The sequence below is a fragment of the Podarcis erhardii genome (assembly GCF_964252035.2).
Source record: "Podarcis erhardii genome assembly, chromosome: 4".
NCBI lineage: Eukaryota > Metazoa > Chordata > Lepidosauria > Squamata > Lacertidae > Podarcis > Podarcis erhardii.
The window spans coordinates 76,145,986-76,173,012 of NC_138508.1; the positions used below are offsets into that span (position 1 = coordinate 76,145,986).

The 27,027-nt window shown below is 40.2% G+C and overlaps 2 protein-coding genes and 1 long non-coding RNA gene across 13 annotated transcripts in view; 1 reads left to right on the top strand and 2 right to left on the bottom strand.

Annotated features, from left to right (window-relative positions):
* Positions 1-5,357: 5,357 nt before the first annotated feature.
* Positions 5,358-11,481, bottom strand: LOC309339698 (inosine-uridine preferring nucleoside hydrolase-like; the record flags this gene model as incomplete). The annotated part of the gene is made up of 5 exons (XM_081857904.1): positions 5,358-5,732; positions 6,232-6,368; positions 7,209-7,320; positions 9,244-9,423; positions 11,302-11,481. The coding sequence occupies 5 exons, from the start codon at positions 11,479-11,481 to the stop codon at positions 5,382-5,384; spliced, it is 960 nt and encodes a 319-aa protein (XP_081714030.1). The 3' UTR covers positions 5,358-5,381.
* The window catches only part of LOC309339706, a 33,719-nt gene continuing 18,057 nt past the window's right edge, over positions 11,366-27,027 (top strand). For 2 of the 4 annotated variants that reach the window (XR_014155535.1, XR_014155536.1), the window contains exons 1-3: positions 11,366-11,502; positions 12,970-13,077; positions 15,189-15,276. This is a non-coding gene — a long non-coding RNA (uncharacterized lncRNA). Of the gene's footprint in view, positions 11,503-12,969; positions 13,147-13,244; positions 13,339-15,188; positions 15,277-27,027 lie in introns of those variants that run through there. The other 2 variants (XR_014155537.1, XR_014155538.1) reach the window with 2 other exon arrangements.
* Positions 23,456-27,027, bottom strand: part of INPP4A (inositol polyphosphate-4-phosphatase type I A) — a 96,671-nt gene continuing 93,099 nt past the window's right edge. For all 8 annotated transcript variants that reach the window (XM_081857872.1, XM_081857871.1, XM_081857884.1 and 5 more), the window contains one exon: positions 23,456-26,833. In XM_081857872.1, coding sequence (XP_081713998.1) covers positions 26,701-26,833 — 133 coding nt within the window. In that variant the 3' untranslated portion in view covers positions 23,456-26,700. The remainder of the gene's footprint in view (positions 26,834-27,027) is intronic.

Below are 27,027 nucleotides of genomic sequence, written 5' to 3' on the forward strand. Positions count from 1 at the left end.
ATGAAGATTGAGAGTCCCATGTTCTGTTGCCTGAGCTATCGCAGCACAATCAAAATCACGTGCAAGATCACAGGTTTAATTAGGCCAAAATTCTGGATATCCTCTCCTAACTGAGACAGTATAGATATCGATAGATGGATAAAGAACTGATTTAAGTGAAGAAGAGAAGAGAGTTTATCTTCTAGAATAAACTGTCACACATGAAGTATATGGGAGCATTCTTTATGCCATTTGGAGTACAGTGGACCCTCGGGTTACATTACCTTCGGGTAACATAACTTTCGGGTTGAGAACGTGGCAAACCTGGAAGTGTATTCTTCTGGGTTTCGTCACGCATGCATGCGCAGAAGCAGCACCTCGTGTTGCAGACTTTTCAGGGTACATAAGGACCCCCGGAACGAATTAAGTTCATATCTGGAGAGTTCACTGTACAAATTTAATATTTTCCCGAGGAGCCTTGCCCAGCTGGAAGCATTTTAAGGTAATCTGAAAACTGAATTGGAACACCTTTTTGCTACAAATACAAGCGTGTGGAATTCCCCAGGGTTGAACCCTTGTAATTGAACTTAAGTTATTTACAATGAATCTGGCATATAGAATAATGTATATGAGACCTGATAATTAAGAATGACTTGTATGGGACAAAATATCTCATTATCCATATTGTATCTAATTTTCATTAACTTACTCTTTAGGAAGGATGAAGGGGGCAGGTGCAAGTACCTGCATTGATGGCACACACATGGAGATCCAACCTTTAAACACTGGTTTTAAAGGTTAGGGCTAGCTAGTCTTTCTGCCTTGAAGAATGTAAGGACAGTATTTACTAAGCAAAGTGGAGTTTTATAAGCAAACTAGAGGCCTTCATTTTGGCTGATAGCATATCAATGTGCCAATTTAAGGCTCTCTCGCTTCTGCACATCTCATTTCTGCTTGTTATACTTTCTCCTCCTGACTTTCTCTTCATGCCATTCTTCTGGGTCATGTCCTTTTCCTAGAATCTTCTGTGTTCCTTGGTCTGTTCTTTTACCTTTCCACCTGCCTGTCTCATCCCTTTGAACTCAGCCAATTGCTGCCTGAGAATTAACTGTACTCACTATGGCAACATTAGTTCATTGCAGTATAGAGCATGTACATTTATAGCAGACATCAAGTAATGAACACAACCACCAATTTTTCATTCTGCTGTTCTGCTTGTGGAATTGCATTAGCAAAACATGACTCCATATGCATGCAATGCGTCTTGTCTCACTAGAAGCAGGGGCTGCTCCATCCTACTTTCTGTATGTGTCTGCACTTAGTCATCTCAGTTAGACATTTTAGAACTGGTGGTGTGTTAATACAGCCAGCAGTAAAACAGCAGGTGTTAATAAGTTTAGTATTAGTGCATTAGCAAGTATGATGACAGTGCCTTTATGCCTGGAAGAAGGCAGTGCAGCCAAATGCAAACTTCAAAGTGGATTCCAGTGACAGAGGCACTTAGTTACAAGCAAGCAATTTGTCAGGCTGCAGAAAGGCCATTACTTGGCATGCTGGCGTCAACTCTTTGGAAGCACAATAATTCTAAGGTTGTTCCTACAGTTACGCTGTGCTCTTGAGACATGTATGCAGCTGATGGTAAAAGTATGAGAAAAGCAACTTGGGGCTCAAGACAAGACTGCAGCTGGGAATGGCAAGTAAAGCACACGTAAATGTGCACTATGTTTCTGAATTTATCTCTATTATTTCATTTAGCAGCTTGGTCCAGGGAGGTATTTTGTCATGCTTCTTGCTTAGTCCAGGTTGCTGCAAGTCAAGCTTTACACAGTTAGAAAGATTACCTGGCATGCTGTGGTTCTGAGGGTAAAGCATGACAATTTGTTTTGGTTTTGTTCTTTCTCTCCTTTTGTTACCTGTAATTCCCAAGGAGGCTCGCCTGGCGCCTTTGTTACATATCTTTAGGCACCAGGCAAAAACATTCTTCTCCTCCCAGGCCTTTGGCTAATTAAATAATCTATAGTTTTCTAACGGGGGGGGGGTATTGTTTTCGTTTGCTATAATGTTACATGTTTTTTGGGTGTGTGTATATGCATATGTGTGTGTGTGTGTGTGTGTGTGTGTGTGTGTATATCCATGATCTTTGGATGAAGGGTGGTATAGACTCATACAACTGTAGTTGAAAGGGACTCTGGGGATCATCTAGTCTGACCCCCTGCAACACAGGAATCTTTTGTCCAACTTGGGACTTGAACCCATGAACCCTGAGATTAAGAGTGTCATGCTCTATTGACTGAGCTATCCCAGCTTAATAATAATAATAATAATAATAATAATAATAATAATAATAATAATAATAATATATGTCCAGCCTGGTTGGTGCTGTTGTTTTCCCTCTCTTCTCTCTCCATCCAGCTTTCAGGACTTCTTGAAAGCTTGCCCACTACTTTCGTATTTTGGTTTGTCCTAACAGTCCTGAGACAAGTTGAAGGAAGGCTAATGATTTGAGGTGGGTGGTTAATGATTCCTTCCTCAGCTAACAGGCTAGAAAGTAGCTGAAGATCTTCCTTGAGTGCTCTGAATGGGAGGGACGAATGGGACTAGGGAGGTAACATCGTTTTTTCTCTCCCTTTCCCTGCTGGGAGTGGCTCTGATGGGCAGGGCTGAGAGGAAGAGAGAGAAAAAGGAAGGAAAGAAACATAAATGCAAGTGACAAAAGGCAAATTGCTGAAGCATCTTGGGGTGCCTCACTCTGGAAGTCTGAAATGGGACAGTGGATTTGCTGCTTGTATGAATGCTCTGCTTCTTCATTTATACATCAAATATTACAAAACGTAGTGATCTCCAAGTAAAGCCAGCCCCTGGATAGTGTTGCCCCTGGAGCTTTTCACTGCCTAGGGAAGTGTGGTGAAACAGTGAGACTAAAGCGTACAATGACAATATTTTGCTGCTGAAGTGCTATCTTGAAACTACTTCGTAATGAACCATATAAACTCCCCTGCAGTGTCCTTTCTGTGCAGGGAAAACAACCAAAAATGAGCTGGCAATGGAAACAATATTGCAAGGTCAGCAGGTTTTACAATAAATGCTGCAACGTAACATTCTTCCCTCCTTTTTCCTGATTTAGAAATAAGACTCAATTTTTCTGTGCCATAAGGGACTGGTTTTGGGGAACTAAGGAAGCTGCCTTGTTGAGAGTCGGGTCATCCGTCAATCTAGCAGAGTGTTCTCTACACTGACTGGCAGTGACTCTCCATTGTTTCAGACCAGAATCTTTTTCCAGATTTACTTGGAGATACCAGGTATTGAACGTGGAACGCTTTGCTGCTAAGCTACAGTTCATTTTCCAAAGCTGCAGTTGTAGATCGACAGCACCACCTTCTGGCCAAATTGTATTCATTGTTAGATACAAGGTAGTCTGTAACCAATTTCTTTGAAATAGCAAGTCTTTAAAACAAGGTTTTGGGGAAAATATAAATTTAGTAAGAAAATCACTTACACTGTACTAATAGGTGACTATTTTGGAGGGTGGAAGGGAAGGGTTTTCTGCAAAGCATTACTCCTTTCGCCCCAATTCCCCCATGGTGGTTTTTAAAACTGGCTGCTTTGCCATACAAGGAGTAATGGAGTGTAATGATGTTAATTTATATAATAATATCTTTAAAAGTTTGCAGAATGGTAAACAGCATCCTTCAGCACTCAAAAGAAATATGTATAAGACTACATGGGTGTAGAAATGAATTGATATTAAAGATTCTGGCCATATCAGTGGGATGATGGGGCAAGCAAGGGTGCCATCACTTTCCTATGAATCTCATGTACAGTAGATAACTATTGGGTTTAGGCCAAAGGCAGAGTTCCCTTTGAAGAATGACTAGAAAAGACACCATCTGCTCCAGGATCCTATTCCTCCTAGAACTTAGTGCACATTGTTTCCACTCCAGTCTGACCCAACAGAACTTCTAAGAACCTACAGCAAGTTATCAAAATACTTGGTACACATGCCTCTATCTCGTCGTTCTTGCGTCTTCCCCCGAGCAAATGGCACAAAAGCTAGCAGAGTTATTATGATTCACAGGTACAATCTAGAGAAAGTGGAGTGCACTTTTCAATTTTTTAAATAGTATTTTATTAAATGTTTTAAAATGTGTGTGTGTATATGTGCATGAAAACACATGCATATACAGACTTAGTTCAATATTTTCTACAATAAATTGACTCTATTAATCAGATCTGTAGATGTGGTTTATTAATTTAACTGATTCAAAGAATTCTGTATACACATGAACATAAAGATTACAGCATTACAGTGGACACTCGGGTGCCGAACGTGATCCGTGCGGGATGCATGCTTACAACCCGCAGTGTGTGCAACCTGCAGCAGCGCATCTGTGCATGCGCAAAGAGCAATTCCGGTACTTCCGGGTTTCGGTGGTCCGCAAACCGAAAAAACGCAGCCTGAAGCATCTGTAACCCAAGGTATGACTGTACTTTCCTTCTGTCAGTGCTGATGTAGCATATTCATGTAATTTATTTCCCCCTTGTGCTTCTAAATTAACAAAACTTTCCAGCATTTCACGTAGTTTATTCTATGTGGCTATTACACAAAAAAATCTTGTGTAAAATAATTGGTGTGTGCTTTCTGAAAGTTAACGTAAACATTATTGGATCTAATGGCAAATTTATTCCGTGAAAGTAATTCTAAAACCATGCTTGTTTTTCTCTAGATTGTGCTCAACGTGTGTATACTAATTTCACTACTCCCTAATAGAATTTTTGCCCGTTATTTGCAGATAAATCAATATTAAATAACTAAGCATCTATTTCAGTCTACCAGACAACATGGGTTTTTAACGTTCTGGGGTAACTCGCGAGATGTCTTTAAGTCCTGTGGATTCTCTCTCAGTGGTGCAAGTTCAATTTGGACCTTTCACAAGATTTTTTTCAGCAATAGAGGCAATACAAATGGCAGCAGTGTTGATGCCTACCAACCTAATATTGCTCTGGCTATGCAACTGGCTTAGCTCCCTGCATTATGCCATCAGCTCACTCTTCAAATGGAGGCCAGTGTCATGAAATGAGCTATTTTAGAGCCAAATCTTGGGACTCCCAGAGGATGGGTATCTTTCACCCTCTTCCAGCTATATGTTTTGTGCTAGTAAAGGAGGCTGAAAACCCCTTTGTGATGTGGCTTCTGATTTTTTTTGTTTTTTGTTTTCATATAATTAATATACCACTTGATTGGTGTATTTTTTAAAAAATAAAAAATCAACAACCGCAATGTAATTTTAGGTATTGCAACACAAACCTGATTGGATAGCAACACCAGAGATCAGGATGCCCATTATATGTATGCTTTAGGAAGGAACTTCAGTAAGTCCTTATAACAATACAAAATATTATTATTATTTTAAAGCAGCTAGCAGAAGTGACTGGAACTTCCCTAAATCACAATTTTTCATTATGAAAGCTTTGTTCTCCTTGTTCAGTTTGTTACTCCAGTCCACTACCATCATTCCTCTTGTTAGTGAACCTTTGAGCTCAACAGTTACACCAATTGCTGTGTATTCTGTTACAAAATTCTCTTCGATGGCAGCTGCCATAGCATAGGAATCACATGGAACAAACCCTGACCGCCATTCTTTCTCACCTGGATTTTCCCCCAAGATTTTTGAGAATTCAAAAGAATGAGAAAATATTTTCTTCATGAACATAGCTTTCTCAGTTTTCTGGTTAACCCATTCATGGTAGAATTCCTGCAAAGTAAATAACAGTTTGGGCTTTTTTTAAAAAAAGAGAACTATTCAACTGCATAAAAAGTTAAGTAAAAACTCCAGAATAAACATTATTGACCTTGACATCAGTAATGTTGCACAGGGAATTCACAGTGGCAAGAATTAATCATTTTAGCTCCCGATGGATATATAGTCATGAGGATGATAGATTTCTTTATATAAAATAGACTTGTCATATTCAATTTAGTTTTTTAAAAATCAGTTACCAACTAAGTCACGTTCAGGGCAGACCCATTGAAATTGATGGACCTAAGTTACTCATGGTCACTCATTTCAGTGGGTCTATTCTAAACAGGACTAATGCTGGATACAACCCAGATGCAATCCTATACATGTCTACTCAGAAATGAGAACCATTGAGTTCAATGGGGCTTACTTCCAGGTAACTACATATAGGATTGCTGCCACGTGATCAAGCTGAAACACTTGCCTAGATATTAACAGATCATTAATACCTTACCCAGGATAGTGGGCAGGAACATGTGAACTCCCATGATGCAATGTAAGTTGGGCAGGTGTACTCATTTAAGACAATGTAAGCAGCTTCTGGGTCTGTTGCAAAATTGAATTCTCCACAGACTGTAGTATTTCCTCTGGCTAATAGAAACAAAAAAGAGCTACTTTAGCTTTCTGTGGGACAATTCGTTCAGTTTCTAACAGCTGCTTCCTACACAACCGCTCTTTGTTATTTGCCACAGGTGAAGGACAATTCCACCCCCGCCGCCAAACATGCACATTGTCATATGTGAACAAAAATCCCATACAAACACATAAACTGCGCCAATCTTAAAAAGGCGCAGTCAGAGAGACAGAAGAGGCTGGAAGAATGTGGAATTCATGTGGTGGAATGGTCTGCTTCAAGCAAAGGCAGGAAACAAACTGAGACTCCAAGGCAGGGAGACCCAGCCATTTCCTTTGGAGCTACATTTCCTGCGTTCAAATACCAGAAGGAGCACAATCACACTTGGAGGAGTCTCTAATGCCCAATTAAAAAAAAAAGGAGCATGTTTTCCATGGGGAAGCTGCAAGGCAAATGCAAAACCACTGAGACCCCATGTGGAGAAAACAAGGGACAAGTGGGAAACAGCTTGGACCCATGCTTTCTAGGCATGGAACAACCGGAAGTATGGACTAATGCATAGTTGTTTCAAATGTCTCCAAAGTAGGCAACAAAATTCCCACACAAAAGAAAAGTATGCTGTCTTCAAGAATAATCAGGAGGATTTCTTGCAAATTCAGTTGCTGAACAATCAAGGTAACAATCAACGAAGACAAAATAAGTACTTGAATGATGACTCAACATAACTTGTTGCTGCAAAACACTGAAACACAAGTGTTCTGCAGGCAAGAATATTCTTTAAAAAGCAGCTCACTTGTGAAATATTAAGAGAGAAAACAATTACATACAAACATGCCTAACAAGCCCTCTTGATTTACCTTCCGTATTTCCTCCCATGATGAACACATTTTTAAGTTTCTTAGGAAATGTTGGGTCCATTTTCACGGCCAGCGCTAAATTGGTCAAGGGACCAGTAGCAACTAGAGAAACCTATAAAACATACACAACAATTCATTGAAGTGACTTATTTAATAGTTGTGCTGTCTTGTGTTGACAACCCCTCTGTAGTTAAATAGTCCCTGCTGAGCTCCAGGAAAAAGACCTGGTCAGGGCTATATCGTTTTCTCGGCAGCTGACAACCGTATAATAATAACACCAAATAAGGAACTATGAGTTGAGAAATCCCAGTTCAAACAGCGCACACCCATGATCTCAAATGCACATAGGAAGCTGTTATGACCAGTGCTAAATTTTAAGGAGAACCAGGCACCCCATGTCAATGCCCGATGACACAGAGCACCTTGTTTGCATAATTCTTCCCCGTTTTGAAGGGAGTCTGCATGATCAGGTCTCTGTATGGAGCTACAGTTCCCATGAAGTGTCATTGCTATGGCGTGGACGGGAAATCTCGCTTTTCCACAACATGAGGATGGTGCCACCACCCTCTTCTGCCACAGAAGCCGGAGATGAGTTCATGCCTGCTAAATGCACTGAACGCTCAAAAAGCCCAGTATGTTAAGTATTATTAGCAGCATTATTTTCACTAGCAATAACAACACAGCTGGGGCTCCAAGGGAGGGGTTAGGGTTGTATTTATAAGGAAATACTAAGCTGTACACAAATGGGATGTGGGTGATGCTGTAGATTAAACCACAGAGCCTAGGGCTTGCCGATCAGAAGGTTGGTGGTTCAAATCCCCATGACAGGGTGAGCTCCCGTTGCTCGGTCCCTGCTCCTGCCCACCTAGCAGTTCAAAAGCACGTCCAAGTGCAAGTAGATAAATAGGTACCACTCCAGCAGGAAGGTAAACGGCATTTCCGTGCGCTGCTCTGGTTTGCCAGAAGCTGCTTAGTCATGCTGGCCACATGACCCGGAAGCTGTACATCGGCTCCCTCGGCCAGTAAAGCGAGATGAGCGCCGCAACCTCAGAGTCGGCCACGACTGGCCCTAATGGTCAGGGGTCCCTTTACCTTTACCTTTAAGCTGTACACAAATTATACAAACAATCATCATCATTGCAGAAGCATTGGTGACAGAAGGAGCAAAATACTATCGAAACTCATTTTAGTAAGTCCACATGTCCACCACTATACAGCCCCTGTGCAAAATTTATTATGTATGCTTTTCCCTGCAGAGCCATATACAGTAGTCTCTTTCCTCCAGCCATTTCTTACCCACCCACAGCACCAATACCTGCACCCCTGTACTACTTTCCTCTCCTTACCGAATAAAATCCATTTCCTCTTGGCCCATCTTCACCGACTGGGATGATTCTTAGAACCAAACTAGATCTGTCACTAGCACACACACACACATATACCGGTATATATATTCTAAAACTAAATATCAGCCACGGAAGGGGCAAGGGGACCTGAGAAGGACAGCAGGAAGGTGGGAAGGGAGTGTTTAACCATTTCCCTCCCACTGCAATTCTGACCAAGATCACCCCATTGCTATTTGTACCAGGAGAGAAACTTTCATTATTCACCTACAAAATACAGGAACTATTAAAGAAGGGAAGTGGATAAGAGTACAGCATTTAAAACACAGTTAATTGAATTTAAGGAAACCAGTGTGTTGTGTAGAAATGAAATGTGATGGGAAACAGTGCAGTTCACTCAGTCTGTAAGGGGCAATTTTATTTTTATTTTTGAAAGGGTTATGAAGACCAAGGAACTTTAGAGAAGCTAAACCCCCAAAGCACTGATATATGAGAGAGAGAAAATATTTAAAAGATATCAGAGTGTGCTCTGTCTAGATGATCACCTCTCACACAGAGTGATCTACTGCCAACTGCCCTCTGGAAAGGATCCTGCTAACTTTTTATATGTATCCACATGCTTTTGGATCCATGTCTACTTTGAATAGTAAAATACACTAGGGAGGAGCTGAATGAATTTTATATCATTTCACCTGACCCGGTCGTTCATTGACTATTCTTAACATTGCAAGCACAGCATGTTCTTCCTGCAGAAGCTCTAATCCTGGAGTGTTGGGATCTGGAACATCACCCAGTCCATCTTTTCCATGATAATCTGCCCCTTCCACAGGTCCACCAAGTATCGGAGATGAGGCACCAGGATAAACTGGAATCTATGCAAGATATGACAACCATGTGATTTTAATTTTAAGACAAAAACCATTGATGCCGTCAAAATGAAATACAGATGTCAAATAGCTTTTATTGCCAACTAGTTAATCTGCAGGAGTTGGGCTTAGGCCAAACTGTGACTAAGGCTGTGTACATACTCCCATTTACTCTGCATCCAGTGTGCTCCACTGTGGGTTTGGAAAGTGGTGTACACACGACATCAGCCACAATCCATATCTATCCTGCATCTATCCCATCATTTCTTATGGATTAATAAACTTTTATCTGTTCTTATCCAAACCTGCTTCAGTCTTGCCTGTGAATGCTGTACTACAAATTATACAGTTACAGGTGTCAATTTTACACACACACACACACACACACACACACACACAAAATACGATTACATATTATGTGAGGGGTTCCATATAAGCAAAAACACGTATACTCAAACTGTCATCTTAGAACTGCTCCTGTGAGAGCATCCCTAGCCTTCCAGAGCTGACAAGCTGAGCAGGCCTTGCCCCCCAAGCAAGGCAGAGAGCTCAAGGCAGAGGTCACACCTGTAACCCAAGTGGACCATATGCAAAAAGAGCTTTTAAGTTCTCTGCCTTGCTGCGGGGTGGGAAGGCCCTCTTGGCATGCCAGTTCTGGGATATTGTGGGGCTGTCTGATCTCCTACGAGATCTCATGCAAGCATCCATAGCTTTTTAAAACAAATCAATAGTAACTAAATGATGATAAGACCCTTTTGCATTTTCTTTGACAAGGCTTAATTAGATCTTACTGTCATGCACAATTATTAGCATTCATTCTTTGCCTTTACCCACATGCATTTGACAAGCACTTTTTCTTTTTTTTATGCAACCGAGATCTATCTTTATATCAGACTAGGGAAATAAGTATCTAAGGGGTTGTTGTTTTTTTAATCCTTCTCATATTGGAAGCCCACTTTACATCAGAACTGAAGGAATGACAAGAGCTAATCTTGAATCCAAGTGTAATCCATGGAAAGGAACATATGTCTCCTGTCTTACGTTTAGGGAACTGATGCACAGAACTCCGCAGCTCATGATGGCCACTTCTGTTTACTTTCTGTACCACAAGCCTAATCACGTTTAAAATCTTAAAATTCTATTGCAAACAAGCTCCATTAATTTTAATGGGATGGAACAAAGTAAGTACATTAAGGATGCCTCCTTAAACTGAAACCCTGATCACATTTACTTGGTAATAATGTCCACTGCAAACAATGAAATACAGACCTACCCACATCCAGGTAGTCATGCATGTTTTTGTAATAGCCACATGGATCACTATTAATAGAAGGCAGTAAACCATTAAGAGAAGCAGCTGCAATCTTTAAGATCACAGATGCAGCCACATTTATTTATTTATTTATTTATGAATAATAATACTGATAAACCACCCGCTCATATAAAATATCAATGCAGTGTGCAACAATTTATATGGCAACACACACAAAAAAAACACCACACAAGATACTATAACAATGCAGACGAATCATAAATTGACTGATTCATCTTGAAAAAGTTTAATCGCCAGAAGAGGCCTGCCAGCATAAAAAGGTTTTCAAGAGATACCTGAAAATTAGCAGCAGATGTTTACTGAATCTCTGGTGGAAGAGTATTCTACACCATGGGACCAGGAAAATTCAGTGTTGGCTTCTGGTTGAAGCCAGTTGGCTCAACCAAATGTTCTCAGTGATTGCCATTATGTGTAAAAATAGACACTTCTTGGAAGCAAGTACAGTATGCATAAGATCAAGTTACCGTTATCTGTGTCTCATTTATGAATACCACATCATGACACCATAATGCAAAATTTGTTTGAAAGATTATTCAGCAGGAACAGATTACCTCAAGCTTGTTACAAATATGTAACACACGAAGTACATTTTTACATATATTTTCCAAGATGCTGTTTCCATAACAGCAAGTAATCCCCAGGACTTCGACATTGGGAGATGCCAGGGCCATCATAATAGCTTGAGCATCATCAACACCACAATCAACATCAACCAGCAGAAGTTTCTTCATTTTAGAAATGCCTATGAAAAAGTAAAACAAATAATTTAAATAGACAAGCTTTGTATCATATTGACCACCAGACCAGTGGAACTGTGGTAACAGAGGGATGCTCATACACACAAAACATATTTAGGAAGATCTACTATCCCTCCTCTGGGGTGTATTAAGCTCAAGGGCATGGGGAAAACAAATGCCTCTTTCATCTTCACACTTAAACCAGGGCAGCAACAAGATCACGACCAACACTAGCCCACTTGGCAAAAAGCTAAATATTGGACAACTGTCTCTAAATGTATGGTGGTTGTCAGCTAATAACAAGTGCAAAAATGCTTGGACTTGATTCACTGTCACCACGAGAGGCGTTTAGGTTTTACACTTTGTCCAATAGGATTCTATGCTTTAGAAGATGCATAATCAGTAGAATTCCAGGAGTGCAGCTTTCCCCCATCACTGGCCTCCATAACTGTGCTCTGTTTTGAATTGAACTGAATGAATGAATAGGTGACTATTACTGGATCTTTTCTTAGTTTTTCAAATTAGATTTTCAGTTATGCAATAAAGAGAGAAGCAATATATACAACAGACAAAGGAAAGAACACAAAAATAACCCCAAGACATAATGGAGATGCGGACCAGAGCTTATTGAGATTCTCTCTCCAACTTTGTGCACCTGTCAACTAGAGAAAACCTTCCATGCAACTGAAGAGGTGGTCTCTAGTCTGCAAAATGTACGTCATGAACAATTTGTTTCATGATCTAAGCTGCAACAAGATTTTGCAGTTATTGTAATAACGACGCTGGGTTAATACACATTCCTGTTGTTGCACTGCTGTGTTGCTAAGCTGCTTTGGGCACATCTCCTTGAGAAAGCAGCATACAGCGTAAAGTACCGTAGTAACAATGATGACGAGGACGAAGATTACAGGGAGTAACTGTACTTAATGGATTTTCTGCCTCTTATGCAGCTGTTGCACGGCATCAGGGCAAAATGCGACAACGGCAGATATAACGTGGAAATTGACCACGATGTAGTATGTATAAAGCAATATATAATTGAGACAAGTTGGCTAAGGTCTTTAAAGATACGGTATTTTGCGTTTAGCTGGTTTTTAAAAATCCGTCGCTCATTTCTGACAAGATTTGCTTTAGCAAACTCGGTTACAAATATTGTTTTACGGGGGGGGGGACTGTTTTTCTGTAAAAAGATGGGGATTTTATTTTGGGGGTGGGGGCAGATCTGAGTGGGTTAGAAAGCAAAAGCCAGGACAAACATTTGGACAAAACGTCCCAGAGGGGGAAAACGTGGCCGCCCGCATGCCAATAAATTAAAGAGCCTGCAGGTGCGAGCGAGGGAGCGAGCACGTGGCCAGGACCACCTTCCTTCCAACCCGGCCGCAGGGAGCAACGTCGGGGGCGGGCTCTTTCTCCCCCGACCCTCCAATGAATAGCGGGCTCCTCTCTTTCACGCCCCCCCCCGCCTCCTACCTGCAATGAGAGCGAGCGGCCGCGGTTCACTCTCGTTGTCGCGCGCCGAAAGGCCTCCCGCTGCTCACAGAGAGGCAAGCTGGCCAATCACGAGTCGCTTCGTCCACGAGTTCGCGCGAGGTGAGAGGGACAGGGGAGGGAGGCTGGTCGGCGCCGTTGCTATGGCAGCCGCGGCCTAAGCTGCAGAAGGCAAGCGCTCGCCTCCACGCGTAACGGCTTTTTCGCCGTGGGGAGGAGGGATAGGGGCTGAAAACGCATAGCCTGGGGTGGAGGGGAGGGCGGGACCGTCGAGGTCGGCCTGTGTGTGTTGCTGGCGGCAGCCGGGGTGGGGGTGGTCTCAGTTGGGACGACGGTCGTGGCCTGAAGCAGAATGTCAATAAGGTGCAGGTGGTTATCTTTGTCCCCTTGCGCTGGAGCGGGGGGGGGGCGGTGTTGTAAACAAAAATTGCCCTTTTCCCTTCTGGGGTATCCAAGAGCGCATATAGAGTCCTTACATAGGTTCCCTATTGGTAGGAGAAGATAACAGGGGCCAACCAGAGAATATTGAGAAGCAAAGCAGCTAGTAAGCCTGATCTTTATTGATCTGTTGCAACAGGGTGCTCCCCTCACCCGCAGGAGAGGAGGAGGAACCCAGAAAAATGGCGCACAAGGCCTTATAAAGACTTTTGAAATTGCCACCCTGTAGATCAAGACCACCCCAGAAACATCATACATACATCACAGAAGGGGTGTAACCTAAGACCACCCCTCAGATACATCACACCTACATCACAGAAAAGGCGGTCTAAACAGAAATTTGAATGTTGTTTTTCTCCTGTCTGGCAGGTTACTTGATTGGATTTCCTGGGGAGCCTGGCTAGTCTTTTGTAATGATAAATACTTAGTTCCTGGGCCAGGTTACAGGCTCACACCCTATTCATATCTTAAAGGTGGCCTTAAGACAGGATTTGTGAGGAAAGAGACAATGGGGAGGTTTCCACTTTGACCTAGCAGAGAAAACATTTGCTCAGTTTAGGAATCAAAATGGTTCCAGGTCGGTCTTCCGTTGATCTATGTACGTGCTTGGTTGGTACACTTATGAACATTACCATATATCTAAGACCATAAAATTCCTATCACGGGGGGGGGGGGGGTAGGTTGCAAATGTAATAATGGAAGCAGCACCTGTAGCTTCGTGAGTAATAATGAGCAGCGTGTTCAGCCAGAAGCTATACCTTGTGAATTGTGAGGAACTCTCTCCATTATTTTTTATTCCTGATCCTCCTGTCCCCATCACAGCCCATGTTGAATCCTCCACATCACCTTTCCAGACTTGCTGCTGCAGCACACTCCTCTTCAGGGCGTGCCAACCCGAAGTTAGAATTAGAGAGAGTTGGAAGGGACCCCGAGGGTCATCTAGTCCAGCCGCCCTGCAATGCAGGAATATATGCAGCTGTCCCTTACAGGGGATCGCAGAAAGCATGCACTATGGAAAGGAAGTATTTAAGTATACCTTCACAAAGAAACCAGAGGCCTTCCTTCTGGGTATTGTCGGCCAGAAGGTGTTAAAGAAGGATCGAACATTTTTTATGTATGCAACAACGGCAGCAAGGATTCTTATTGCAAAAAATTGGAAAACTCAAGATCTACCCACACTGGAAGAGTGGCAGATGCAGCTGATGGACTATATGCAACTGGCCGAGATGACCGGCAGAATCCGTGATCTGGGAGAAGAGAAGATGGAGGAAGACTGGGAGAAATTTAAGATGTATCTACAAAAACATTGTAATTTGGTTGAATGTTAAGAAGGATGCTAGATTATAAAAAATTGGCCACCACTAAACTAGATTTAAATTTGATGATAAGTGAGACTAAAGAAAATATAAAAAAAATTTTGGAAGAAGTGCTAGATTATATTTGAATGAGTTGACATGAGATTGTAAACAGGTTGATAATTTGTTTGGAAAAAAATTTTTAACGATGTAAATGGGAGCGGGAGACGTGAGGGAGTCCAAAGAAGTGTTGAAAGTGTTGTAAAAGAAGTAAGATTGTTTATTATGTGTGCATTTATATTTAAAAACCTTAATAAATATTTATAAAAAAAAAAGGAAGTATCAGCCATGCCTTATCTTGAAGGTGTGTGCCTTTTTTTAAATTGCTGGAAGATGGGTGGCATATTTCCGAATTCTAGGGCTATGTTCATAGAAAAGACTCTAGACTCCTTAAATAATTCTTTCTTTCTTTTTAATCAGATGCTGTAGAGAACATACTCTATCTTTCACTCACCACTGGCACCCCAGAATGCTACTAGAAGTAGCAGCAGCCACCAGACTCCTGCAGGTGAGTAATACCTGGGCACCTTTGTTTGTTCAGTGCATCCCTCCTTTTGCCACACTCCCCTTTTTGTGCTGAAATACTGCAAAGTAGCTTACGAGTCATTATTAGCCCCATGGTTACCCTGCCCCTTTGCAAAATGACATGCTTGCGCTGAAAGCAAAAAATATTATGTGACCTCTGTGATTGTCGAAGTTTGATGTTTGTGTCGTTATTGTGTGTGTTGCAAGCCTATTATACGCCTTTAGGCACCAGGCAAAAATGTTCCTCTTCAACCAGGCCTTGGGCTGATTAACATCCTGTACCCTTTCAAATGTTTGTGGGGGAGGGGTGTTATTGGTTTGTGGTTTGTGTTGTTGTTTTTATTGTGTTTTTATCTTGTATTTTGATGTTGTGAACCACATTGGGATCTACAGGTGTGTGTGTATACACAGACTATATACAAATATAATAATAATAATAATAATATAAATAAATAAATTAAACAGTAGCTGCTTGGTGATAGGTTCTGGGGGGAGAGATGATCTCTGGGAGAATTTATTGGGCGGCTCCTTGGTCAGGTAACTTCTTTCTGATTGGTCTGGGTGGCAGCAGACTCCAATTGTCCAGCAGTTTTATGGTTGGACATTAACTGTTGGTTAAGGACAGTTGAACTTTGATGGAGTTGAGGAAGGTAGTGTGAGGAGAAAAGCTAAGGCCTGAATATTAATACTCTGTTAATAATACACATCTGGTGAAGATAAGGAGAAGGGAGCCGGAGGATGAATTGGTCTGAGAAGCTGCCCTATATAAAAATCTTACCAGAAGAGCATGATACAAGTGGGGTTTTTAAATTGGCTAAACTGTCCAAGGAATCAGAAGTACAACCAGAGGAGCTTTGAGTTTCAGAGGCAGCTTATACCCATTGATTCTCCAGGGCTGTGGGTGTATTTGGCTGGGGTGGAGGTTTAGGGAATTTGGCCTGAAGGTAAATGCAACTGCTAAAATAGGCTGGTGTCAGAAACTGTCCTCAAGTGCCTTTAAGATCCCAATATAAATAACAGTCATTCAGATCTTCCAGTGAGGTCTTCCTGGTTGCATTGCAACCTGCAGAGGTCCCTCTTGTTGTGGTGGCCTATGGAACGATTTCCTCTCAGAGATAAGGCAAACACCTCATGTTTTGGGTGTTTAGCACTTGCTAAATACTTTTTATTCTAGACCTTTGCTGGCTATTAATACCTGCGTATTGAGTTTATCCTATTTTTGTTGCTGTTGTATTTTTTTTTTGTGAATTGCCTTGGGATATTTTTATGAAAGGTAGTATAATAAAATATTTAAATAAACACATCTGAAATCTGCCCTAGCATTTGTCTTGATGGTATAGCTGACAAAGTGAATTCCAAAGCCATCTAAGTTTCCTGTATTACTCATTTTCTTGTGTTAAATGTATGTGTAATGAGATTTCCTAGATAAATAAATAACCCACCTTCAAAGCTGATTCTGCAGCACACACAAAATTACCGTATTTTTCGCTCTATAAGACACACCAGACCATAAGATGCACCTAGTTTTTGGAGGAGGAAAATATATATATATATTCTGAATCTCAGAACCCAGAACAGCAAGAGGGATTGCTGCGCAGCAAAAGCAGCGATCCCTCTTCCTGTTCTGGCTTCTGGGATAGCTGCGCAGCCTGCATTCGCTCCATAAGACACACACACATTTCCCTTTACTTTTTAGAAGGGAAAAAGTGAGTCTTATAGAGCAAAAAATATGGTATATCTTGGTTCATTCACTACTTTCACTATTACAGTTCTTTGTTTAGGGAGAACATGACCTATTAATAGCTGACAGTAGTATTACAATACCTCTATATTTTAGGATGTGATATTAATCTGGGAGCTTATAAAGCCCAAAAATGATATACTGCACAGTTCATTGTGGTTGTATTATTACTATTACTGTTCCATTACCTTCATGAATTTATTTTATTTTATTTGCCTCAGAGCTCTATCAAACACACTTAAACTGAAAATTATATACTTGGTGATACAAACCAGACATCAGATCCACATAATGACATATGGTACTGTGTAACAGTCAAATGTTTTTTCTCTTTCCCACCCACACTGCTCAGCACGTTATCTTTTTTTTCCTCCCAAAAGCTAAACTTAAAATGTGTGTTCTTACCTGGTATTGGTGAAATTCTTTTCAGGCCAATGTTTGATTGCTACCTTCTAACCCAGTGGAACTTAACCTGAGCTAACACATTTTATAAGGGCAAGTAAGTTAATATTTACCACTCACATAATAAACGGTAGGGTTATATTAGGTCTCCTCAACAATTAGAGAGAAGTGATTATATAAATCACTCAAAATTAATAAATACTCTTAGGGCCAAACTACATGCTCTATTGGCTATCCATTACTGGATTTCCTGATTTGGCACTGAAAGCCTTGCACTATAAATCAGTGTGTGTGAGAGTAATATTTCCAATTGTTTAATAAGCAATCCTTCTTCCCAGGGGACTCTGGAAACTGTAGATCTTTGAGGAGAAGGGGTTCTCCTAGTAACAAACTACAGTTCCCAGGGTTATTTGCAGGAAACCATGATTGTTTAAAGTGGCATAATACTTATTTAAATGTATAGTGTAGATGGGGTCTAAAAGCAAAAAAAAGGGGGGGGGAGGGGATCAGGAATATATGATCTCATGGACTCCTTACAGCACCCAAGAAGCAAAACACTTAGAAGAACTAAGGGTATCACTGGTTAATGGATCTGATATGAAGTCAATCAATAGGGCAAAGTCTATTAGTACAAGTCTATTAGTTGCCCAAACTTGGTAGTATGAGAAGGAAAGTCATGCTCCATTTTAGCACTTAACCCTGTCAAAATAGATAGGCAACTGTCCACACCCCTCTAGAAAGTTATATTTTATTATTCAGAAGGGCAAAGAAAAATATGTAGAGGCATTAGATATTCTGCAACAGAAAACTCATGGAATCTTGGTATTTACCTTGGCTAGGTAAAAAAGAGCTACCTGTCTAATTGATTCTTCAATATAACCATAGGGAGAGAGACTTCCTCTGCCTTCCCTGTCTCAGTTAGCATCCCTCAGGGACCTGTTCTTTCTTTATGCACTTTCTCTGTGTGCTGTCATAAGATCCTATGGCTTTTGGTATCACCTGTACAGGATATCTGCCATTGGAAATATAATGTTTACCTTTCATGTTTTTATTAAAAGCCATACATGCAAGCAAAGTCAGACAGTTCTCTGTGTCCAGAAATGTATATAAAATGGATTTTCCAAATAGCTAGCCATCATTCCTGTTCAGCAGCTCATTGCCTGATCAGAGCATTGTTTGGTGAGCTACTTTGACATCAATTTTTTTTTGGATGCCTTGCTAATGTTAATATTTATCATGTTGTGTGGTATATTTATCTTACCATCAGTTTCTTTTTTTGGATGAGGATTATATTTTGTTCATTAAAAAATAAACTCTGCTTTCTCTCAGATTTGTTCCCATGGACTATAGATATGTTCCCATAGATAATCTGGTGTTTCAGTTTATCATGTAGAGACTTTTTCTTTCTTTTGAGTGACGGCTGTTTTGTGAGCTGTTTAAAGGCTTTGACATGTTTTAGGTCCCAATTGGGAGTCTAACACTTGGAGTCTAACCCTCAGTTCATCTGTTGCCTAGACTGCGGTAACTTTCTCATTGCTGTCCTTCCATTCTCTCGTCTTGGTTTCCTCATCCAGCACTCTCTTGCCAAGATCATTCACATCTCTTGTTGCTTGGTCATTTCGTTCTTATCAATGCAATAATAATGTAAAAACCTCATAGTGCAGTCCCCATCTGAGAATTTGTAGTGCCTCATCAAAGTTCTGTACCATTTTCCTCTCAATATTTTCCCACCCCCACTTTATTTCAAAGTTTTTTTTTTTTTAAAAAAATATTAATTGATTTTCTTTTCTCAAAAAAAGTATTCAATATCATTGCTGAACATTTTCCAATTTCCCCCCTCCCTGTTGATTTCTCTCAAATACCATTTCTGGTTTATTACATCCATAGGCGCCGACTCCATGGGGCCTGAGGGGGCCCGAGCCCCCTCAAAAATTTGTTTGGGGGGGCTCTGCCCCCCCCAATAATTTAAGAAAATTATTAGTTATATTATGCTTTGTAAAATCACAAAATTATGTTGGTATTTTTTATTTTCCTTGTTTGACGATAGTTACCTTTTAAAATACATTCAGTAATGAGTTAAAACAAAGCCACTCCCGATCTCTCGACCCATCAACAATCTCGCGGGGCTGGCGTCAGCCCCCGCGAGAAGCGGGGATTCCCCCTAGCTCATTAATATTCACCGCCCACGGCGGCAGCCAATCGGCTGCCGCAAAGGGCGGGCCCTCACAGGTTCACTTAAGGTCGGGGCAGCCCGGGGCTCGCCCCTTTCGTTCCCCCAGCAGCAGCGGTTTGGAGGTCTTGGGCCCCCCCAATATTTTTTATAAGTCGGTATGGGCCCCCGCCCCCCCAATATTTTTTATAAGTCGGCGCCCCTGATTACATCAAATGATACATTCTGCTGTTTATATACAGTATTATGTTATCACATTGTTATACTTCTTGTTCTCTCTAAATAAAGTTGTAAATGTTTATTTAAATCCTGCCAATGAGACCATTTCTTTCTGTTGTTTCTGCAAATATAATAACAATAACAATAACAATAACAATAACAATAACAATAACAACAACAACAACAACAACAACAATAATAATAATAATAATAATAATAATAATAATAATAATTTTTTATTTATACCCCGCCCTCCCCAGCCAAGGCCGGGCTCAAATATATTGTAAAGAGTTCCCATTCCCATTGCAGAGTTAGCAAAGTTAATAGACAAACTGCATGAAAAGGACAATAGTGACTTTGAATAAGAATGGGAACACTTAATTCAAAGTTCTGCCATTGTTTAAAGCAATGTTTTTCTTTCAGCATCACTCACTTCATTGTACTTAAGACTTCTCCCTCTTCCATTTCTCAGCTGCCTCATGTGTGAGAGAGAAAGAATGTGGAGCCCTCAAATATACCATAGTACCTTCCTGCAATGTATTCCCCCCCGCCCCACTTCTGATATCATTTGTTGTTTTCAACATGAATTTCCAGATTCAGTGTGTAATGTAGAACGGATGTTTAACTAACAAGCAAACATCCATATATGTACAACATCTATCAACTGGACCCTTAGCTGAATAAGCTAACTGGCAGACTTGCTCTTAATATTCTATTCATCTTAAAGATACAGTAACATATATCAGCGTGGGATATGTGCGCAAAGGGGTCTGCAGTATAGGCGGATCAGGATGGAAATGGGGGTGGTCTGTGTGCAGAGGTGAGTTGAGAAAAGTAAGGAGGAGGGTGAAGGAAAAACGGAGTGAAGGGAAAATTGGGGGTGCAAAGGGGCTTGCAAAAGGGGGGGGGCAGTAGAAGGCGTAGGAATGGGAGCTGAACATGAAAGCCAGGATCATGACAGCATCTGAAGAATAGAAGGGGATGATGGCTTCATAACTGGGCAGAAAATGAAAAGGGTGCTTAGTAGTTGCAATGTGTGGAAGGAGGAAGATGCAGGAAGTTACCAGGGATGTGTGTGTGAAAATGGGTACAAAGCAGGGCTGTGGAACAGGAAAGTGACTTTAGAAAGTGGTTTAGGAAAGTGAAAAGTGAGCTTAATAGTTGCATGGGAAGGCGGTCGATATGTGGAGAATGGCAGTGGGTTGGTGAGCAGTGGACAGAGAAACAGCCCCTCAAATATGTCCATGTTTGTGGCCTTCAGTCCTCCATCCAGAGTCCTTCAGCCAGCCAGAGGTTTTCTGCTCCTTCAGAAGATTACACCCCCTTCCCCTTTGCTGGCCTGCATCCTCAAAATCCACATGTGAAGCCTTTGGTTTAGCCCCCTGGTTACCATGCCACATTACAACTAAGCCTGTAATCGAGTCTTAAGTATGTGTACCCAAAATCACATTCTTTCCTGGTTTGCGTTAAAGTAAGTTCCATGTCAAATTTTTGATTGTAAGACCATGAGCACAGCCATAGCCATACATCTTGCTAGTGCTATATAAATAATACTTTATGCAGGACCAAAGGCTTGGGTATACCAGTGGACTTTTTTTTACTCCCCCTTAGATTATTAGATCAGCAACCCCTTGTCATATACTATGTAACACCGAGTTCCCTTAATTTCAGAAGTGGTTTGCTTTTTTTGGTGGGGGGTGGGGGAGGCTGCTGTTTGATAAACATAAGATGTATGGCCTTATATCCTAAATCTCAAATCCCTTAATTTATAAATCATTGTAAACCATCTCTGCAATATATTGTACCAAACAGCATCTTTAGCTTATATTCATTGTAAGCCACACAAAGATTTGGCCCTATATATACTGATAAAAAATAAAATGTCTATTTGTCTTTATTAATAAATAAAGGCACAATAGTAGGACCACCTTTATCAACAATAAAAACAAATCTTTAAATAAAAATTTAAAACAAAATGCAACTGCTTGTAGGCAGTTACACTGAGAGAGAGGTATAGGGATACTGATGTACTGAACCCACACTAGCAGGTGGCCATACTTTCATTAAAAGAAAAAAAGGGGGGGACAAAAGAAAGGTACACATCTAAGCAATTTCTCTGAAATTTCCACCCATGTATTTAGCCTTTGAGCAAAGTCAGAGCTGCGATTGATGAGTGAGTTGTTTGGATACCAGGCGACAGAAATAGGAAAAGGGCTGGGGAAAACTGCAGTCTTTTAGGACCTCCATGGATTAATAATTATTTTATATATACCCTGGCCATCTGGTTGGTTTGCCGTAACCAACTGATCTACCCAGGCCCGCTGCCCTTGGAATATGTGTTGCTTTTTCCTAGCAACCAGGATGCATCTTTCCAGGGTGGTTGTACCCCCTAGAAGTTATATTTTGGGACCCTCCATCTGCAAAAAGAGAACATAGATTTGCACATGCAAGTTGCATGCAAGTTTGCATCCTCTTTTGCAAGTGGTCACTGGTCCCAGTCCAGATACAGTGTACTGGGCCCAGAAAATCCCGACACCCCTGCTAGTAGGAAAATGCTAGAAAGTATAATATAATAGAGGTCCTAAAGCCTTGAAAGTTGCAATGTATTTTATCTTTTTTTTTTAATGAAACAAAAATACTAATCTCAGCATTCTTGTCAGTTCTTTATTATTATTTTATCCCTAAAGACTAGCACATTTACAGCATACATGGATTGGAAGAATTGACTATATAAAACAGTAATCATATGTTTATGGTATATTAATACTGCCCCAAAACAAATAAATAAAATAAACTTTTCAATGCACCAAGCTTGGCAAATACAACTGTGTTGAGACAAAAACAGTGCTCTATTTTACAATAGCTCTACATACATAAATGAAACCCAAAAGGCAACTGTGCTGTGGGTGTTTTAATAGAACAGAGACAAACAGACTTAGCAGCAGTTTCTTTTATACCCCTTTAGTAGGTTTCATTTCTAAAATGTACTAAAAAAGATTAGTTAGAACTTCATGTTATAGTATTCCTTAAGAATGCCTTTTCTGTGCAATCTGTCACTCAAATAAAACAATTAAATGAAGTTTCCTAATATGGATTTATGTTTTCAGAGTTTTCCATTTTTCATTAAGCTCTATTCAGTTTGTCCTCAATGGAATCCTATCTATGCATATGTCAAATTGTCTTTATAAAATATTACATGGACAAAGTTGTTCTACATATTGCAAACAACCCAAAGATAATCAGAATATTGAATCCCTTTCCTATAATTAATGCAGTACTATAGCTTGGTATCTTAAAAAAAGTGAGGGTTTCAAAGGACACATATGAGGAGTTTGGAAATTCTTCATATAAGTATTGCAATGCTATATAATGCATTTCTATCCACAGAGCCTCACCAAAGTGAATGAAACATTGTAAAAACAAACAATTTTCCGTAGTGTAATTCAAGTAGGCATGTAAAATAAAGGCTCACTGTTATTTAGAGGGGGCATAGCTAAAAATAGATAGAAAATAGCTGATCCTGAACATTTATACTAGCCAATCTGGCCTAAAGTTTCAGCTTCCCTTTCCCATTAAAAGAATGGGGAAATACACCCTATGGCTCCAAGAGATGGCTGACAGTATTCTGTGTCTAAAAACATTGCTTGCCAAAGTTTTAGAGAATCATTAAATTACTGAAATCTTTTCAGTAGCCCTTCCTCCAAAGCTGAAAAATAATAACTTAAGTGTTTAAGTACATGATTAATATGTACAAGAAATACACTGAGTGGTGAACATAATATAAATACAAAATAATGCACATTTATGCTATATCAGGATGAGTTTTCCCAATAGTACAATTTCAACATGGACCAAAAACGTTTACACTTGGTGCAGAGTTCCGAGGTTAAACATGTTACATAGCATTCATAACACTGAAACTGCAAACAAGGCTGAAACAGCAATAAAAGACTAGTTCACCAAAATCATGATTAGTGCAAAATCATGACTAGCACATGTAACAACACAGCTAAGCCATCAAACTGCAAAAAGCAAATAGTATAACAAATGTCTGTAGGCCTAGAATAAACAATGAAAACCTTTGCGAAATTAAAGTGCAAATATAAATAGCTGGGAGAAGTAACACAGAATTGGAAAATGTCCCATGTATACCGGTTTCTTATTTTGTGGAGAATAACTGAACCACATTTCCCATTTCCATTACAGGGCCCATGATCCTAAACATAGTTATTATACATAAACACCACTAATTCAGTAGACTTTAAAAGTGTAGATGTTTGTTCTGGGTTACAGTCTTAGTATGAAAATGTTATAATGGTTATTATATACTGGATTAAACAACTCTACAGAAGATTAAACATGATGTGATTTTAAAAAATCAGTGCTTAATTTCACTTTTGTTTTGCTGCTGGTCACATATCAACAGAAGACTGTATTGTTCTACCTTAAGCATTATTCACACATTTGCTTTTTGTACTGGTGCAATCAATTAATATTCATGAGTGTCTTTCTAAAGGGTAGTTTTGTTAATAGCGGCTTTTCACATGAGCATCTCCCATTGGAAGACAATAATTCTGAACCACAATTTAACATTATGTGAACAAGCAGCAGTGTCTCTCTCAAACTGATGCACTCCTATCTCCTCTTCCATGTGCTCCTCCTCCAGGGTAGCCCAAGGAGGAGAAGAGATGCATTAACTTCCTGTCTTAAACAGAAGTTTGAGGAGTAGCTTGGAAACTTCCACTTCCTGTCTTTAACAAGCAGCAGTTTATTGTTCTGTCCAAAAGGGATAAATGGTTAGCTTAAACTAAGATTTGTTGAGACAAGCCAGTACAGTGGTACCTCAAGTTACATACGCTTCAGGTTACAGACTCCGCTAACCCAGAAATATTACCTTGGGTTAAGAACTTTGCTTCAGGATGAGAACAGAAATCGTGCTCTGGCGGCGCGGCAGCAGCAGGAGGCCCCGTTAGCTTAAGTGGTGCTTCAGGTTAAGAACAGTTTCAGGTTAAGAACGGACCCCCAGAACGAATTAAGTACTTAACCTGAGGTACCACTGTATCATAAGCTATGATTTTGGCCAGACTTGTTTCAGTGAACCATAGTTTAAACTAACTGTCTGTTCCTTTGGGGCATAACAATCATAGGAGCCGACTCCTAGGGTCCGAGGTCCCTCCCCCCCCCAAAAAAAAAATATTTGAGGGGGCTGGGCCCTCCCAAAGTTGATGGGTATTGCCATTCAAATGGTGTGCATGTGCCATGTCACGTGATCAATTATGTCGGGTAGGATTTGCGTGGGCCCCCAATATTTTATTCAAGTTGGCACCCCTGATAACAATAAACTGCATCTGGTTTAAAAAGAAGTAGTTCCCACTCCTCATCAGAGTTGTAATTACGGAGGTGTGAGCCAAAAGCTCATTCACATAACACTGAACTATGGTTTAGTGTTACACCCATACCAGTTTAGTGCGTAGCCTTATCATCAATGAATTATGGGGTCATGAGAAACATTTGGCTTTTGTTTAAATCAATGATCTGAAAGTAGGAATCCCTTATGTACTTCATAGTTTTCATTACCTATGGGCTGTGTATTTAACTATTATGGGGAGTAGACTCACTGAAATTAATGGGTCTAAGTTAGTCATGGCCTTTAATATCAATGGGTTTACTCCTAGTAAAAGTTAAATATAATACAGTAAACATATTTGAAAGACTGAAGACAGAGAGGAAAGTAAGGAACCACCAATTCCAAATGGTTAAAGTGCATCTCATTCAGTCCTAGAACCAGGCTGTAAATCCAGCAAGCATACTTGGCAAAAGGCTTGCAAACATCGAACAGCTACTTCCACAAGTGAAGTTGTATAATATCATCTTGTGCATGAAAAAAAGAGAGAGAGCGCACGCTTCTGAATATTTGTCTTCCACTGAATGGCATTGCTGTGTGCAGTAAACTGATGGATATAAACAGAAAGAGGTGCAAACTGAAATAGGTTGGATGCCTCTGATGATGCAGATATGCAGAGGACTCAGCCTCCTTGGCACTTCAGAGGCCAAACCAGAATGCACTTTTGTATCTAATTTACAATGCCAGCCAGTTAAGAATGTGTACCTTGTCTTTTCAGGCCTCTGCCCAGAGCACTACTAGTCACATTAACTATTTTGCCATGTGCAACTCTCTCTTCCTTGAGCCTACTTTTCAAAGGTATAGAACTGTAAAATTTCTAAAAACAACTGAAAGAATCATGGGTCCAGTCCAGTTTTTGATCTGGGCTTTGTGTCAATTCCTGATGCTGTATAGTACACACCACTTATATGATAGTGTCCTACATACAGGAAAACATTTTAAGGTCCTGGCATTTATATTACTGTGCTGCACTGTCTTAAAAACTGAGTTTTAGCTTCTCCTGCATAACAATGCTGCTTGTAACTTTTCAAACTGCCTCACATCCAATTCATTTACTATTTACAAAGTCTGAGGTTTTTTAAAAAAGTATTATATGAAAGTCTTAATCTCAAATCAAATCAGTATAAAAAGATGTGTGAAACAGCTGCCTAAACGCCATTCATAAAATCATCAACAGTCCAGGAATTACCTTTCTTATTTAGGCATATAAGTAAGAAATCAATGGAACCGACATCTTACATACACTGATGGCTAGTTACATGAGCAGACGGTCATCACATTTTCATGTTATAAGGGGTCAGTAAATAATATTTTTCCTATGGAATCCAATTTAATAAAAGTACATGCTTGGTATTAACTAGTGAAACGTACAAAAAAATTTTTCTGACATTGTTGTCAAAGTTCATATACTAAAATTGAGTGTATCCACATTTCTTTTTAACGGAACGACTAATTACAGGACAGAGTAATCTTATGATTCAACTTTTCCATAAGTTCCTTCAGGAGGCCTGTAATACTTGGGGAAAGCCTTCAGCTGCAGGGAATTAAATGCATACTTGCGACATCCAACATTCTTCATTGTATTTTCTCTTCGACAACCCTCACTGGGAAAGAGAGACAAGCACAAAAAATGACAGCAGTAAAAACAAAAACAAAATGAACAATTATTTTAGACAATAATGAGGTGAACTAGTTAGTTCATAGCATTGAAATACTTGAACAGGTGCTTGAATAATTTGCCATTGCAAATTTAAAAGCAGTGGATCACTAAACAGTGCAGCTATGAGGCACGTGAAAT